The following is an 18,189-nucleotide window of genomic DNA, read 5'->3' as shown; positions in this document are numbered from 1 at the left end:
TTGTTATCTATATTAGAAAAGTTCATTTACAAAATAAGAGTAATAAATTTCTAAATATCTCCACGAATTTGTTCGTTGCTGTTGAAGAATTATCCTTTTCTTTTAACTCTGATCTGTACGACGCTTTCACTTTAAAGCCTGGAACGAATTAAAACGTAGTTAGTGTTCAGTCATTTATTTTGTAATCAAATTTATTTAATTACTAGCCGGACAGAGGAAAAATCTCCGCTGTTTTTCGTTATTCTTACGGTTGTGAGAATATTGATAAAGAACAATTAAGTATAAAGATTTTTAAAATATTTGAAAAAGGAACTGAATTACAAAAGATAGAATAGTAATTAAAGTACATATACTCCTGACGAGGAAGAATCCAAAACTTCCCCCTTCCGTCGAGGGGGCCAGGACCTCGATGTGTAGGTTAAAATGTTCCCTGGGATAACACGAATGTACCCTGAAAATTTGAAAACAATCGGTCGGTTGGTTCTCGCGAGATGCTTTGCAAACGGAGGACAGAACTAACCGCAAAATTTCGCAGTTATATATATTTATTTTTAATTTCAAGGAAAAAAAATGTTTTGATTGTTATTATCTAGTATTAGTACTTTAAGTTATTATTTATTGATGTATTATGGGTGAAAACATTTATTTCTAAAACTAATTTTTCTGTTGCTATATGGAAACATTTTTCTTTATTAACTAAGAAATTTCTATGTATACATTATTTATTTACTTATTGTTATTACTGTATGAGTGGAATAAAATTTTCTTTCTCTCCTTTTTGTTTTCTAGAAATCGAAGCATCAGAAGCTTGTAAGTGGCTACGGGCTGCAGGATTCCCCCAGTATGCCCAAATGTACGAAGGTAAGTTAACTATTTTTTTTTAAATTTATATTTTTAATCCGTTTTTATACGATATAAGAAAATCTATAATGTAGCTTTTAGGTTTTTTTGGGGGGGAGGAGGGGTTCGTTCTTCTGTAAGGGGTTTGTTCTGTTCGTTCTTCTTCTTTCATATTTAACAAAAAAAAAACCACGTTATTAATACTTAACGAGAAACCTTTTTATTACCGTGTATTTTTTCAAACTAATGCTTTTTAAGTCATCTTAAACTGGACTTCATCAGTGAAAGTAAAAAATTTATTGAGAAAGAATAATTTGAATATCACATTAAGTTGTGAAAACAGCAAAATGAATAGAGAAATCGATGAACGTAATCCATTTGAACGGATCAACTGTAAACAAAACATTTTATTGGGGGAAACTGTGATAGTAATGTATTCAAAATTAAAAAAAAGCCTGGTTTCTCTCATGCATTGCGAACGCTTGAATAATCCGTCAAATGCAAATTAATTACGTTTTGATTTTTGCGATTGATTTCACCGTATAAATTATAAGTATCATGTTATGTAATATAAGTATCGTGTCATTAAGTTCATTCAGGTGTATTCAATTTTTAATTGGATTGGAAAAATTAATTATACTATCATTTCAATACACATTTAAAATTTATATAACTATGTAATTTTTTTTTTTTTGTTAATAAAAGTAACGAGAATTACAATACACATAATAATAGTACAATTCTAAAAAAGGAAATTACTCGTGAGATATATATAAAAATATTTTAATAATAAAAATGTTCAAAAGAGACGAACGTATTGTTACTAGATTTACTTCATTGTATCATTTTAGCAATATCTATTATATGGTGACGGAATTAACATTGTAACCCCAATAATACCTTTTTTTTTTTTATTTCGCATCAAACACTTATTACAGTTTGATTGCTGGTGATAGTAGATACATTTCGATAGTTATTACAAACAATGTTTAAAATTGTAATCTTTTGAATTCTCCTAATAAGTATACGAGGAAATGAAGTCTAGAAAATAACATCTACAGTAGAAGTCCGATAATCCGGCACGTTCAGGACCGGCTCGGTGCCGGACTACCGAAAATTCCGGTCTATCGGGCGGTAATTGTAAGAACAATTAGGTTAATAATTAAACTACAAATACAGTATGCAAATACATACAACAAAGTTTATTTTACATTTCATATAATGTATGTACACGTACTGCAAAACATATTTCACTTAGATTTAAAAAATCACGAATGTCTTTTTGTTTTCTTGACTTTTGGCGTTTATTATAAAATTTATTTCTAATGATATGGAAATCAATAATTTCTGAAGCACTGTAGCTAGTACTAGCCTCAGCAAAAGAGATAAAATTATTTAGTGATTCTGCAGCTTCTGCCAGCTGATTTTTTCCTTTTCTTCCGTTTCGGCATCTGAGTCTCTTTTACTACAATGTTGATAATGTCCTCATCGGTTAGTTCTTGTTCAACAGGCTCATTCTCGTCGATTTCTAGCCGTTTGATGATTTCTAGTTTCTGATTGAGAGTCAGTGTTACGTGTTTTCGTTTCTCTCCTTTTGAACTAGAAGGCTGAGGTTTTGAAAACATGGTCACTTTACAGTTAGAACGAAAATCACTTTTTTTATAAACAGTTTCAAAAGTTACGTTTACTGCGATGTGAAAGGACGCAAAACAACGCACAAAAAATGGCGAAGACGCTTCGTGATTGATTAACGGAGCTGCACTGCACCTGAATTTGTTGTGACAGCTGAGACTAGCCGGCCGCTAATTGTTTCCGAACAATACCGAGCGCTTCCAGACGATCCCGAACTACCCCGAAAACTTCCGAATAGCTCTAGAGCGTTTTTATTTGCTTTAAAGACACACTTTTGGAGAAAACCAAAATTTTTACAATTTTCCGGAGCGATGCCGGACTATCGGGCATTCCGGACTGTTGGATGCCGGACTAATGGACTTCTACTGTATTACATTGTTTCTCGCCAGTATATTAATTGGTTCCTTTTCATTATTTATAATCTTTTTTTCTGTCTTGACGCATGTAAAGCATTTGAAATAAACGAAGCGCTATTTTTACCTGCATTTTATCAGAATAATAATGTTCATTGACGTTTAGTCCTTGTTGTAAACAAATGAAATACTATTCATTGATCAAAAAATATAGAAAGAATAATTTAAATGTTATGTATTAAGTTGTGAAACCGGGAAAATGAGCTGAGAAATCGATGTCCGTTATGCATTTAAACAGATAGACTTAACAACAAAATACTTTTACTCATGTTTTTTTTGCACAAATATTATTTTTGTTAATATAAGTAATATACTTGTGTATACTACAGTATATATCCTACATACATTACTATGCCAGCCTCCGTGGCGCGAATGGTAGCGTCTCGGCCTTTCATCCAGAGGTCCTGAGTTCGAATCCCAGTTAGCCATGGTATTTTTCATACAAGCTACAAATCATTTATCTCATCCTCTGAAGCAACATGTAACGGTGGTCCCGGAGATGATTAAACAAGAAAAAAACATATATTACTATATATTAATTATTAATACAATGTGTGGCGTATTCACGGGTACTGGGATATAGAGACTAGCAAATTCTATTTTTTTTATAAATACAGTTTATTACTGTATTTATTACTGTTTGAAAAAAATAACGACGGCAATAATAAGGAATATTTGACATACAAAATAGTAATTCAAATGACGACAAGATTTATTTAAAGATAGTTAAATTATAAATACCAGAATACAGAGTAATTTACTTAAAACGTTATAGTGATAGCAAGAACCTGATATTGCATTAACAATAAGATAACAATAAAAAAGTTCATACAATTCAATTTTCTGCAAATGTTATTACTTTTATTGTTTAAAGTAGAACTACCCTACACTATGATTGAATAGAATACTGTCACTTTCACTACTATTTACCAGTTACTGAACAGCTTCCTGCATTCACCCGCTTACTGATATCACCGTCCCCGCAATGGCGTCGAACTCGGGCTTGTAAAACTACTCAGTGTTATCGCTTGTTATCACGACTACGCTGATCACGGCTTCGCAGAACTACTGACTCTCTCCGCTGGTCCCTGGCAGTATTTATATCCCTGGCTGCAGAACCCGTACCCGCCTGATCCCTTTAATTGTTGAAACGTAATAATTTTCATCGTCCGCTCACTTACGTTTTTCTATAAATTCTTTTTCCGGTTCGGTAACCCTTTTGGTCGAACAACAGCTTTTGTAGGTGCCATTGTCTCTTGTTACAAAGAACAAATTGTTAAACAGACCTGCTACTCTGAGAAAAAGGTCCGTTTTAGTTCCTTCTGGATTCTTCTTTTCATTTTAATTTTCTCTTTCTTTATTTTTTATTTTTTTGGAAGAAATCCGTTACCCTCGTCTGTTATAGTGGTCTTGTTACAATATATATATATATATATATATATATATATATGGCCAGTGAAATTATTATATATACAGTTTGTCAAAGTTATTCTAGCATAATTTCAGCGCAAGTAGAGTGAGAATTCATTTCCTTAGAGTTGTAAGTACATTTACGCAATCTTTCCGTAGTCACAGTTTACATCCATTCCGATCTTTCTTCCACCCTTTGCAATGTGATTTTTACCACTACAGATTTTCTTTACCTGTAGGTATCAACATCCTGATTATTTTCCACATTGGTTAAAAGGGAATTCATTTGCTTAGAGTTTTTGATTTGGATATAAAAAATCTATTTATAATTGTAATTTTTCTTCAAGTATTGTCTTCTCCTACTACATTATTCTGGGATTATTCCCTCTATTTCCTAAATATCAACACAGTAGTGATCGAAAATCCTTCTTTTTTTAGTGCGCATCCATTATTTTCGCTATTGTAACTTTGACAAATTGTACAATAGTATATGTATATATATATATATATATATATATATATTGACTGTATATGTGTGTGTGTGTGTGTATATATATATATATATTGACTGTATATGTGTGTGTGTGTGTGTGTGTATATATATATATACATACACACACACGTGTGTATATATATGTGTGTATGTGTATGTGTATGTATATATATATATACACACATATATAGAGTCAATAAAGTTACTGTATGTCATTTCATTAATAATTTTTTCTGGTAACCCTGAATTTAAATGCTTGCTTGGTACTTCAAGGTAGATGACTTCCATCTTAATGTTGTGTTACTTATAACAGTTTGATTGTTAATATTATATAATCTCTTTGTATTACATTTTATTCATTTTTTCATATTCGTCTACAATAATTTTAAAGTACTGTACGTTTTTTTTTAATAATATTTAATCATTTATTTCTGAAGATTATATAACTTTTCTTCCTCATTATTACTTAAGTAATATATATATATATATATATATATATATATATATACATATATTCTTGATATATACGTTACAGTCATATAGATATGTTGTTTTGACTCTATTTCCTGGAGAGGATAGTAATTATTTGTTTCTTTAATCCACTTTCAGTTTAACTAAATAACAATAAGCTTTAATTTTTTTTTAGAATGTTTAATGAATTGTAAAAAAATGTGATGTGGGCACCACATGGCTTCCTTGTACGCCTATTAAATTATATATACACATTTTTTTTTAAATGAAAAGTACATAGAATTTATTTTATTAATAACATCTGATAATTTTTTATGTATATTTTTTTATTGTTATTATTTAATTATTATTTATCGTAAAATATTTTTTATAGTGAGAGGTTAATAATTATTAATAAATCGATACAATTAAATTAAGAAAAAATTAAAAAAAAGAAGATGAAGACTGATTCGTACCGATGTGCTTCCCCTTGTAAGATCCAAATATTTGATTAATTAAAAATTTATTTGACTATAACTTTGGAACCAATTAAAATAAGTACCACTTATGAATATCGTTGAAAAGGCCTCAATGAGGGCATATTACTGCAGTTAAGAAAACGTCCAAAATCCAAATGTTTTTGAATTTTGGGCTTTTTTGGACGCTTTTTTTATTAGTTGATTGCAATCGAAAGGGGAGGTGCACAATTAGATGTTACAGCAGTTCTAAATCCTACGGCTAATCGTTTTTGAGTTATGCGAGATACATACGTACGTACAGACGTCACGCCGAAACTAGTCAAAATGGATTCAGGGATGGTCAAAATGGATATTTCCGTGCGAAATCTGAAATTTTTCGCAATCTCAGTACTTCCTTTACTTCATACAAGGATGTAAAAAGAGTTCATAGGTAAAATTACCTTTTTTATAATTTTTTTTCCATTACGTATAAGGTTAAAAATAACCGATATTTTGAGATTTTTTCTTATTATTTTCTAGCACGAGTGTATATATAGATATATATCGGTAACATTTCTGTTAAAAAAATATTTAATATATGTATCGTGAGAAGAGTAAGTAATGTTGATAAGAGTGATGAATGTATCGATATATGTGGTCTAGTTAGGAACGTATGGAATATATCGATGTATGTGGTCTAAATGTGAACAACGAACATGTGGCTAAGAATCGATAGTATCAACATAACATCAGAATTACGTTGCTTCGTTTGATTTTTATTTTTTATTTTTTTATTTATTTATTTTTTTTATAAACGTGTTTTTAAATTTAGAAGCAAACAAGCTTATTTTAAACTAGTAAAGGGAAAGGTTTTCCCCGCATCATATCACGCGATCTACACTATACTACTACCGTAGTACAGTCAGTTCACTGCAGGACATTTACATATATATATATATATATATAGTATACGGTAGCTAAATATATTACATACACAAATACATTTACATTTTTTTATTTTAATTTTATTTTTTCTTCCATATTTGTCTAAATTTATTCATGTAATTTGCTCTTTTGTCTACGGATCCATTTAATTAATTATTTTTACGTACAAATCCCAGATTTTTTAAAATTATTTAAGACTGCGTTATTTTCATCAAAATCTAATTTTAATTATCGGTGTATAATTATGACGTCTGCACATTTGTGGCAAAACGTTTTCCGAATAATCAGGAAATTGATTAAAGAAAATTCACAATTTATTATTATCGAAATGGGACAAAACAGTCATGTGCAAAATAATATATTTTAACCGTGTTCCTGGCTTTACATTTCATTGTAATGAATGGTATTGTATTCTATTCAGTTCACCAATATATTTTCAAATGTAGATCTAGTAGCCGACCTCAGTGGCGCGAGTGGTAGCGTCAGCCTTTCACCCGGAGGTCCCGGGTTCGAATCCCGGTCAGGCCTGGCATTTTCACATACGCTATAAATCATTCATTTCATCTTCTGAAGCATGCCTAACGGTGAACCCGGAGGTTAAACAAAAAAAAAAAATGTAGATCTAGTTAATTATTTAATGGTAATACTTAAATTGAATATAATCACTTCATTGAAGAAATGAAATTAATTTTAAATTTATATAATTTGAATTCAATTCTTGAACATTTTTCAATTCATCTCAGCACCATTAGTCGTTTTCTACATTTCAAAAATAAAATAGAATAATCTTAGACAACAAAAATATTTCCTTCAGACATTTTGGTTATTTTTTTTTTTATAGTCAATAACTTTTATTCCGTTAAAATAACGTTATAAATGTTTTAATTATATTTAATTGTTCCTCCATTTTTTTATGAGGATTGAATTTTTCTCAGAGACATCTATTTCGTAATTGTTTGTATCTCATACAGTTCACGATCTCATCAGTTAAGTCATTTTGATATTTCTTTTTCGAATTATTTTCCTATACATTTACGAAGGAAAAAAAACAGTGAGAAGGCTTCTTTCTCTTTTTTTTTTTGTTATCTGTTCATACACCTAAACCCATGGGTCTTGGATTTTAAAAGCAGCTTTATAAAGCCTTTCAGAAATATTGATATATCGTAAAAAAGAACAAAAACGGTAAAGCGGGTAAAGGCATAGAATTACCATTATTCCATATTGTAACTAAAACATTCTTTACTCAACAAAGTTGAAACGCTTTCTAGAATTGATTTAACCGTTTTATAAAGTTACATTATTGAGAAATTCCGAGTATAAAATGAAGTTATCAGATAAAATAATTTACCAATTTTGTAGTTAGGTTAATGTAAACTGATCGTATTAAACAAGATTATTAAATAAGGTTACCAAATTTTATTATAATTTCTGGGATATTTACTCAGGAAATAAACCCGATAGCTATTAATAAATAATTTATTATGTTTTAGTATTTTATTTTTTACTTTCCCGTCTAGCGCTATAGCTGTAGAAGGGAAAGTACTGTAATCGATCCAGTTTGGGCATATGCGGTTTTCACCACCGGATCTTGATGTTTTAACAGCTAAGGAATCCAAAAATCCGGAAGGAAATTTTCCGGATATTAATGTTCGTATGAACGTGTGTTTTCGGTATCGCCTTCTAAATCGCCTTATATCTCCAGAACTACAGAACCGATTTTAACCAAACTTAGTCAGATTACTTCTATATATAAGGCATTAATGGCATTAAATTTTCAACTTAAAAGGTTAAGGGGATGAGGCTGTAGAGCAAGGTTACCCTCAGTATCTCGACGTTTCGCCTAATTAAGGTCTTATTTTTCTTAGGCATATTTGTAACCAATTAAAAAATAATAAATAATATTTACAAAAACAGTTTTCTTTTAAAATCGCGTCCCCACCCCAAAAAAATTCTGTAGTGATTAACTAACTAGTGACTAAGTGGGTAAACTGCGTCAATGGTATACCCTGTTACCACAAGGAACGCTATCGTAGCACTGACTTACAGCTGTTGTAGTCATCTGCTGTGTTGTGACGTCACAGGTGAGCGGTAGAATTAAATAAATGAATAATATTTAAAGTGTAAGAAAGTGTTTAAAGTAGCCGCTAGTACCGCCACACCCGCTCGAATGAAATACGGTATACGCGCGCGCTTTAGTTTGAATCATTGAATTAAATAAACAAAAAATATTGTATTTAAATAAAATGATAAATATTTTAAATTAACTTATCTGTGTAAGCCGTCCATCATAAAAAAAGCCGCGTGACGGGAAAATCCTACAACTCTGTTGTCAGTTTTTTAAATTTATATGTACAGAAGTAACTTCTTTTTTCTATTAGAAAACAAAAAATATTGTATTTAAATAAAATGATAAATATTTTTAATTAACTTATCTGTGTAAGCCGTCCATCATAAAAAAGCCGCGTGACGGGAAAATCCTACAACTCTGTTGTCAGTTTTTTAAATTTATATGTACAGAAGTAACTTCTTTTTTGTATTAGAAATACTGTTAATAGTATTTTATTTTTTAAATTTTCAATGATAGACGTATTTCTTTATTCAGTTCTGTGGTAGCCAGTTGCTTATTTTTTTATTATTGTTTTAGGGTACTATTTCCAGCTCTCCAAAATAAACTATGGACTACAGAGAAGAACTGAAGTGGTGTTCCCTTTGGCTATACTGATGCATGTATGAGCTTTTTTAAATTTCTGTTTACTTTCGTTGTGCGTGATGAACCATACTAAATTGTTCTTTGTTCTTAAATTCTCTGGTTTCATACCTTACTTCTATTTCTCTTTATTCTCAATTCTCCCTCTTCTTTTCTGTACTTATATATAAAACCACCCTTCTCTTGTCAGATAAAGGATTCTTTTCTTTTTTTTTAGAACTGTGTACCCTCTATTTGCTAACTTTATGCATTCCTTATGATTTACTATTTGAACTTTACCCTTAGTACAAAAAAAAAAATTGTTTTCTTCTTTTTATTATTATTATTATTATAAAATTTAATAAAATTATTATGTAATAAAATTTCATCAAATATATAATCTAATTATTATATTCATTTATATGCGAATATCATTTTCGAACAAGTCTTTAAGAAAATTTGCAGAACACTGATTAAAATTAATAATTCTCAAATGCAGGAAACGTTTCGGAAAAGTGCAACAATATCGCGTATTCTTAGTTCCATTTTTACTAAACTTTGCAAAAAATTGAAATAAAAAAATACTCTTTAAAAGAGTAATTATTTGAAATATTATTACAGTAATTACGACGTTTCTAGGATGTTCTAGAAGTAATATAAAATTCGATTTTTTTAATCTCATGTGTATTAATATATATTTATAACGCAATTTTAAATACATTAATATTAATAGAGTTTTACCCTATTATATTTCTAATTTATTTTATGTATTATATAGAATTTTAATGCGTAAAATGTAGTTGAGATGTACTTTTTAATGGAGTTTTGAACTTACTATTATTTTTTCTATGATGAAGGTGTAAGTGGAAGATAACGGTTAAACAGACTGGGGAATTTCTACCTTAATACGTCTTTTGTGACAAACCCCCCCCCCGCACACCATCCAGAACAACTCAATATTATTCCTTATGAAAAACAAGGTCACATTTATAACAATATAAAAATATTAATAATAATCGGTCTCGTTAAAAAACTTTTTTATTATTTCTAGCGCTTTCGGCTCTCAAGCCATCATCAAGATCATTTATGTAAAATAAATGCTTATTTACATCTTCATAGTTTTTGTCGGTTGTTACCAAAATATTTAAATAAAATGTTAAAATAGAATTATAAATGGAATAAATAATGTTGTTAACTTAGAGATTTAATAAATAACTGTGAATAAAATACAAATTCTATATTAAATGTTATTACAAAGATAATTGTGATATTAGTTTAATCTCTTTTATTAAATTTATTAATTATTTATTTATATTTAATACCTGCTTAATTAAAACATAGTTTTCTAACGATAATTGTTCAGTAATAAAGTATAATATTCATAAAAAATACATTTTTTTTTTCTTAATTTACGTTATATATATTATTGAAAAAAATTGAAATTAAAAAAATAAAAACATGATTTTATGTACAAACTGAAAATTTAAAAATATAAATATTTAAACATCGTACTAAAAAGTAAAAAAAATTATATTTTTAAAAGTAAAGGACTACTGAAAAATTAAGTATAGCATTCGAAATAATTCAGTTCAATTCAAGGAAAAAGTGGTCCAAAGAATGATTACCCAGTAAATATAAATAGAAGATAGTTTTTAACAAAATATATAATAATATGTTTAAAGTTGTTTATTCGTAAGAGCACAATGAAAAGCATGGACTTCACAGTTCTATTTTGCACTTTTACATTAGTTCATCCATAGAGATTTACTAGATAATATATATTGAAGGTATCATTTCCATTTTTCTTGAAAACTTTTGTCATATTTAAAGAATTTATGTAAATATTGAATATGAAACTACGCTCACAGGATAATTTGACAATTATTCTGTATTGCAGTATAGTAGAATTGTCATATATTAAACGTAAGATGCTGATTCCTATCATAAAGTCTTAAATAAGAATAAAAACTAATTTAATTAATCTCCTTGAGCCCATTAATACCGTAAGGAAATAAATCTCCAAAACACAAATATAATTTTAGATAAATCGTTCGTAAAAAGAAGTACAAACCGTTCGAACGAATGAATCGTTCTTGCATACCTGTCTACTGCCATGTGTACTACACCGTGGAACCAAAACGTTAACTGTAGAACTAAAGTGAGTTAAAGAAAAGCATGTAAAAAATACATATTTGGTGTAAATTTATGAAGGGAAAGGACTGATTGTATTATTAACATTTTGTAGAATAAACATCTATTATGTGTGATGAATGGCAGTGATTTCCAAACTGTGCGCCGCGGCCTCTTCACAGGGGCGCCGCGAAATATTGTAAAAGCTTCATAATTAATTAAACCAAGATATTTATAATTATTAATTTAATGTTAATAAAGTAAAAAAAAAAAAAAGAATTAAATAATGAAGATACACGTTTTATTTATTTTTATCTCTTACTTTCGAGTAGTCATAATTTTACTTAGAGTAGGGCGCCATGGAAAAATATAATTAAAAAAGGACGCTGCGTCTCGGAAAAGTTTGGGAATCACTGTGTTATGGGATTGCAGTGAGATGAAGTACTCGTAGAAAAGATTTTATGAGAACAGTACTATATTTTTCGATGTTTTCTTGAATTTTAATCGATTTTATTACTATAGTACTTTATTTAAATTTAAAATAGAGAAATTATATAGGTTTTTATTTTATTCTAAGGAGTTTAATTTTATAGCTTTTGTTCCTTTTTTTGAAAGCGGACTAAAGTTTTTTTGTCTCTTTTTATTTTATTGGTTTAGATTTTTATTGATTTTTAAAAATTATACTGTTTTTACTTTTATATTTTTATAAAACTAAATAGTTTTTAAATTGATTTTTATTTAGTTAACACGATAAGTAAAATTAGTTATAAAACTTTTTAAAATTCTAGTTTTTTAAATTATTATTAGTGTTTTATGAATCTTTTCCTTCCCTCCCCTTCTCACTCTATCTTTCTCTCTTTCTCTTTTTATACATATATACATTATTTATGTGATTAGTATACCCTATTGTATAAACACAATAATGTTTTATTTTGCCTACTAAGTTCGTAAATTGAATTAAAACACGTTACCTTGTCGTGTACATGTAATTCACTCCTGGGTGGTTATTTTGTATTCTTTTTATTATATGTTTCACTCATGAAACTCATCAATCTTTCTATTTTCTCCACAAAAGGATGGAGTAAGAGAGTTAGGGGACAAGTGAAAGAAGAGAATAGTGAGAAAGAGTGATATCATGAGGGAGAGATTGATCAGTATAGTTAACTTAATATTATGATAGATGATGGAGAATTATTTATTTACTTCTATAGTGCTTGTTTTTTACCGGTAAGGATTATCAAACTGGTTGCAAGTTGCTTTTAACAGGTCTTGTCGTATGACCTGAACGGTCAACCAACTTTATTATTTTTTTTTTATAAATTTTTATTTATTTCATTAAAATTATTATTCTTTTGTTTTACTTTTTATAAATGTAATGTTAATTTTAGAAAATAAACATTTTTAATTAATAATTTATAAATATTTAAATTAGAAAATAAACGATTTATGTTTGGCCTAAAATTTTTGAAAATTTGGTTAATTAAATAATTTATTATAAAGCAGTAAAAAAAATAAATAAATAAAAATTTAAATCAGGTTTCTTTATTTTATTTGATTTACGGAGATATTTTGTTGTTTTTATTTATTTATTCATCAACTTATTTTTTACAAGTTTCTTTTATAAATAAACCATAGTAATTTAATAATATACTTTCAATATTTTACAAACATGTAACTTGAAGTGATTTAATTTTGATATCCCTTTTATAATGACGAATAAAATCATAATAAAAAAAAAAATTAATTCACGTCGTGAATTATAATAATATTTTTGTATTTATAATTTCACCCTTTTCAGTTTTGTGTTAAATAATTTTTTTTATTTTTGTACATGTATTTTCTTACTTGTATAACTCGAATTGCTTCTAGTTACGTAGGACGATATATCTTTTTTTACCTGCCTGGCATTTCAAGTTATTTTTTAAACAATACTTATCTGTATTTTTTGTTATAATCTTGTTTTTGTTTGTTTGGTTTGATATTATTCATCATCCTTTCTGTTCTGTACTAATATTTCTTTCTTAATATACTTAACACATTCTAAATTACTCTGTTTACTTATATAACAGATAACGTTACGGTTATTTTAAAATATTTCTATGTAAAAAGTCTCTTGAAGATGGCTTCGCCTAAGGATTGAACGAATCATGTTGGGAGTATTTGTTTTTTTTATATTCTGGTTTTACGGTTTTTATCCTTTACTTGTCCCTCTATTATCAAATTAACTAAATCTAGATGACTTATTGTAATCATCATCCAGGATTTGTTTTTAAATATTCATTATCAACTTCGTCGATAACGAAATAGTCTTCTGCATAAATTCGAAGAATGAAATATAACAGTTTAAAAACCTATATTTGGCTTTCGTGTATTTTATATTTCACTGCCATAAAATTATACACTTTTATAATTAATTACTTTCTAATTTCTTCGTAATATCTATCTATATTTGAAACTACTACACTATTTCCTTGCCAATGAATTTAATTACTAGTTTCATAATAACGTTAAAAAATTGAGGTCGGTAGTATTTTAATCCATAATACAATCTCTTTTAACCTTACGCAATTATATTTCATTAATGAAATCATTACGTAAAATAATGTAGAAAATCTAATGAAAAGTAGATAATATCTATCTATGAATAAACCGATTTGTCCACACTGATTGACTCATTCAACCGCTAGCCCTAGAAACTTGAAATTTCGCATCTTACTTCTTATAGGGGTTTAAGTACCCACTAATAAAGGATTTTTCAAAATTCATCAGGGTGAAAAGGAGTAACATACCCTACGGACGGGATTATTAATTCTCTCCCAGTTACCATAGTCACAGTAATTCCTCTATTATTAAATATAATGAAGTAAAACTTTTTTTTTCTTTAATGACTATCTCTTAAGTTCTGCTTTTCTATGACTGTTACGTAGTCTCAGGAACAGTTATTAGGAACAGTAGTCAGTTGTTATTGACAGTAGTCAGGAACAGTTATTGACTTAAGAGAGAGGGCTGTCTTTTATGTCTTTTAGACATCTTTATGTGGCTTGCTCAAGAGTGAACTCATCTTGCAGTCCGATACTATTAGCACCTGACAGTAAAACCAGAAATGTAATCTATAGGAAAGTTTTAAAATAGATCCTGATTAAAAACGATGCAAATTTAACAAATTTGAATACTCTATTTTCTAAAATACACTATTACCTAAAATTTGGCTTTTAAAATAAATTTGACTGATTTAGTATTTTTTATCTCCATTAAACAGAATTAGAGAATTTCTTATATATTTATATTTTTCTTTATATATTTTCTTATATTGTAGTTTACTACGTATTTCGATTTGATTTTAACAATAAATTTATACTTCTAAGTGTTTTATGCATGGCTTCCAATCAATAGTAAAATATGAACGACATGAATGCCAACGGCGCTGCGAAATATTTTATTAGTTTATTATTATTATTGTAATTACATTAAATTACCACATTTAGCAAACTTTTATGGGATTTGATTGTTTATTTTTGCTGTTGATACTGATTGTCAAAATTTAAAAGAATACCTTCAAGAAAGAGAAGTAACCTTTCTTATAATTCAAAGTCTGCTAAAAATTGAACGAATCTCGATCTTTGAAACAGCTGAAGTGCCTAATTCTCGCACTTTAGCTCTTTCTCTTAGCTATTGACCGAAAGCGTTATGCCCAGATCCGAGCTGCAGCTTCGTCTACGGCAGGACCATATCAGAGGTCAAGAACGAGGGAAACGTTGGAGGAAAGAGAGTTTTACAGACTTTAATTGATATTTATTAACAAGCATTTGTCTCACAACAATGAAGATAACGAAGAGGGATCCAGGGGACTCCGTCCCCTGGCTAACCGAGAACGGCGAGCGAAACGAGCCCTGACCGGCTATTATATAAATATATATGTATATATATATTTTTTTTAGCTACTTTAATTTTTATGGCCGAATGAAATATAAAAGTTCAAAAAAATTATTTTGTTACTCGATTAATTTCTTCCTAATTAACAGTCTCATCTCATTATTTTTTCAAAAATGTATTTTTATTGGATATTTTACGTAATAGTATTTCAGAATCAGAGATTTTTAATATTAAAAAAAACATAAAATAATTTGTTTCATGTATTCTACTAAAAATGTTACTTGAAAATGGCTTGATGGTAGATTTTGATGTAGATGTTTTATGACTCGAGTGGTCGATTTTGTAAGATTATGTATGACGTTGGAAGTTGACAGTTGACAAGAAGAATTATCCTTTTTCATTCTTTTGTGATTTTTTTTTGTTTAACCTCCGGGTCCACAGTTAAGTATTGCTTCAGTCGATGAGGTGAATGATTTGTAGCGTGTGTGAAAATGCCACACCTGACCGGGATTCGAACCCGGGACCTCCGGATGAAAGGCCGAGACGCTACCACTCGTGCCACGCGGAGGCCGGCATTCTTTTGTGATTGGAAGTTACCAGGTTAATCCAAGGATTCTTCATATATCATCTGGTGTTGCTCCAATTTGTCCTTTTCTTAACTGCCTTATAACAGTTCATGTCATTCTCGTTAATTGTTAACATTATTTGGCTTTACTTATAAATTTAAACTGGAACAAAGAATTGGCGATTTTGTGGCTGATGAAACCCTCTCTTTTTTCTGTTTAGCCTCCGGAACCACCGTAAGGTATTACTTCAGAGGATGAATGAGGATGATATGTATGAATGTAAATGAAGTGTAGTCCTGTACAGTCTCAAGTCTACCATTCCTGAGCTATATGGTTAATTGAAAACGAACCACCAAAGAACACCGGTATCCACGATATAGTATTCAAATCCGTGTATAAATAACTGCCTTTACTAGGATTTGAACCTTAGAACTGTCGACTTCAAAATCAGCTGATTTGCGATGACGTGTTAACCACTAGACCAGTCCGGTGGGCTGATGGTAGCCGAAATTAACAAACTGTTTAATCACCCGATAATGAATCAAATCTTTGGTTAAATGAATTTAATTTTTCTTGTTTTTAAAATTTTTAACGTTTTCTATGTATTGTCATTCATCTTCATTACAGAATTTTAGTGATTAATTTTTGAACTACAATTACACTCATCCGGTTGTTCGCCCCTATGTAATAAAAATTTTACTTGCGAAACGGATAACCTAAAAAAGCATCAAACTTATGAAAAAATACAGAGAAATGTATATTTATTAAGTTATGAAATCTAATTTTATAAATTTTTTTTTGTTTGACAATGTTTTTTATGTTTGAAGTATTTTAAATATAAATTTTATAAATGAAATGAAATTGGTATGAATAATAGAAATTTGTTTTGGGAGTAAAATAAGCCCACACTTGACTTTTTATTGTTATTTCGAAGGTAGTTTCTGTATACTCATAACTCAGTAGCACAGAAATAAATGCAATTAATATAAGAGATTTTTTCTGTAAGAAATCTGTTTTGGTTTTTTAACTCGTCTTCAACGTTCTCCTTAATTCACATTTTTTTATTATTAGAATACAAAATTAACAATTTCCAATTTGTACTACATCAACCTTCAACCGTAATCCTTTTATTTTTTAATTGAATTTTTTCACTGGATGAAAAAATTCATTCTTACTTTCAACCAATAGAAATATATCAACAAGGAATCTTAACATTTTATTTTGATCTTTTGCTTTGATACCGGCTTCATATTTTCTTTATTGCTTTATGTATCGCATAACTTGGAAACTTATATGTAATGTTCAACAACTATTATACGAAAATAAAGGAAACAACTTACCGTTGTTGGGTCTAATAAAAAAGATAATAAATAAAAAATAACTTTGTTGTACCAAAGATTTCCCGATTTTAATAAATTGCTGGTCTTAAAGGAAAAATAAAACTTCAACTATAAGATACCTGTTGTAGCAATATAAACAAACAGTTTGTGAAAGGTTAAAAGATGAAAATAGAGTACGGTTGTGTAACTTGATGTCATACCATTTCTGCATTTAACCAATGTTTGTATTTGTCATGTCATCCAAGTATGCTTACGTCATGTATATTCCACCATATATATTGCTTAGTTATATGTATATATATATATACAAACATACAATAAACAAAAATTTATTTTACTAAAACAGATTTATTTGGAACATATGTATAATAATTTTAAATTTGTCCTACTTTCTTTTAATGAATTAAATTTTGGTAAAAATCAGAAATGGAGAATTTAAAATATTTAAGTTGCTTCTTTGGTTTTTAACAAAAACGTTTTTTTGGAAATGATTTTATATAATAATAAAGATAAAAGGAATAATATTGCCATAATTGCCATATAAAATATATATATATATTTTTTTTTTTAACCTCCGGGTCCATAGTTAAGTATTGCTTCATAAGATGAGATGAATGATTTGTAGCGAGTGTGAAAATGCCATGCCTGACCGGGATTAAAACCCGGGACCCTCCGTGTGAAAGGCTGAGATGCTACCTACCACAAGCGCCACGGAGGCAGGCATATAAAGTATGTGGAAGCTAACCTCAGGCAATGGAAGTTTTATTACAATAATATATTCAGTTTTATTTTATTTAGGCCGAGTAAGTTTTATTGTACTCAAGTACTTCTGTATGTTTTTTATTATTTTACACACTCACTGTTTATTTTCTGTTTTTCATAAACGTTTGGCGTGCGCACACGCACTTTTAATTTCAATATAATCAGAAAATTAATTTATGTATCATTAAAGT

The 18,189-nt window shown here is 28.9% G+C and overlaps 1 protein-coding gene across 2 annotated transcripts in view; it reads left to right on the top strand.

Annotated features, from left to right (window-relative positions):
• The window catches only part of cv-c (RhoGTPase activating protein), a 1,097,329-nt gene that overhangs the window by 909,625 nt on the left and 169,515 nt on the right, over window positions 1–18,189 (top strand). For both annotated transcript variants that reach the window (XM_075370603.1, XM_075370602.1), the window contains exon 8: window positions 790–861. In XM_075370603.1, the coding sequence (XP_075226718.1) occupies window positions 790–861 (72 nt within the window). The remainder of the gene's footprint in view (window positions 1–789; window positions 862–18,189) is intronic.

Source organism: Lycorma delicatula, chromosome 7 (genome assembly GCF_047948215.1).
Source record: "Lycorma delicatula isolate Av1 chromosome 7, ASM4794821v1, whole genome shotgun sequence".
Lineage (NCBI taxonomy): Eukaryota > Metazoa > Arthropoda > Insecta > Hemiptera > Fulgoridae > Lycorma > Lycorma delicatula.
Note: the sequence above shows the minus strand (reverse complement) of the source record. Positions and strands in the feature narration are given on the sequence as shown.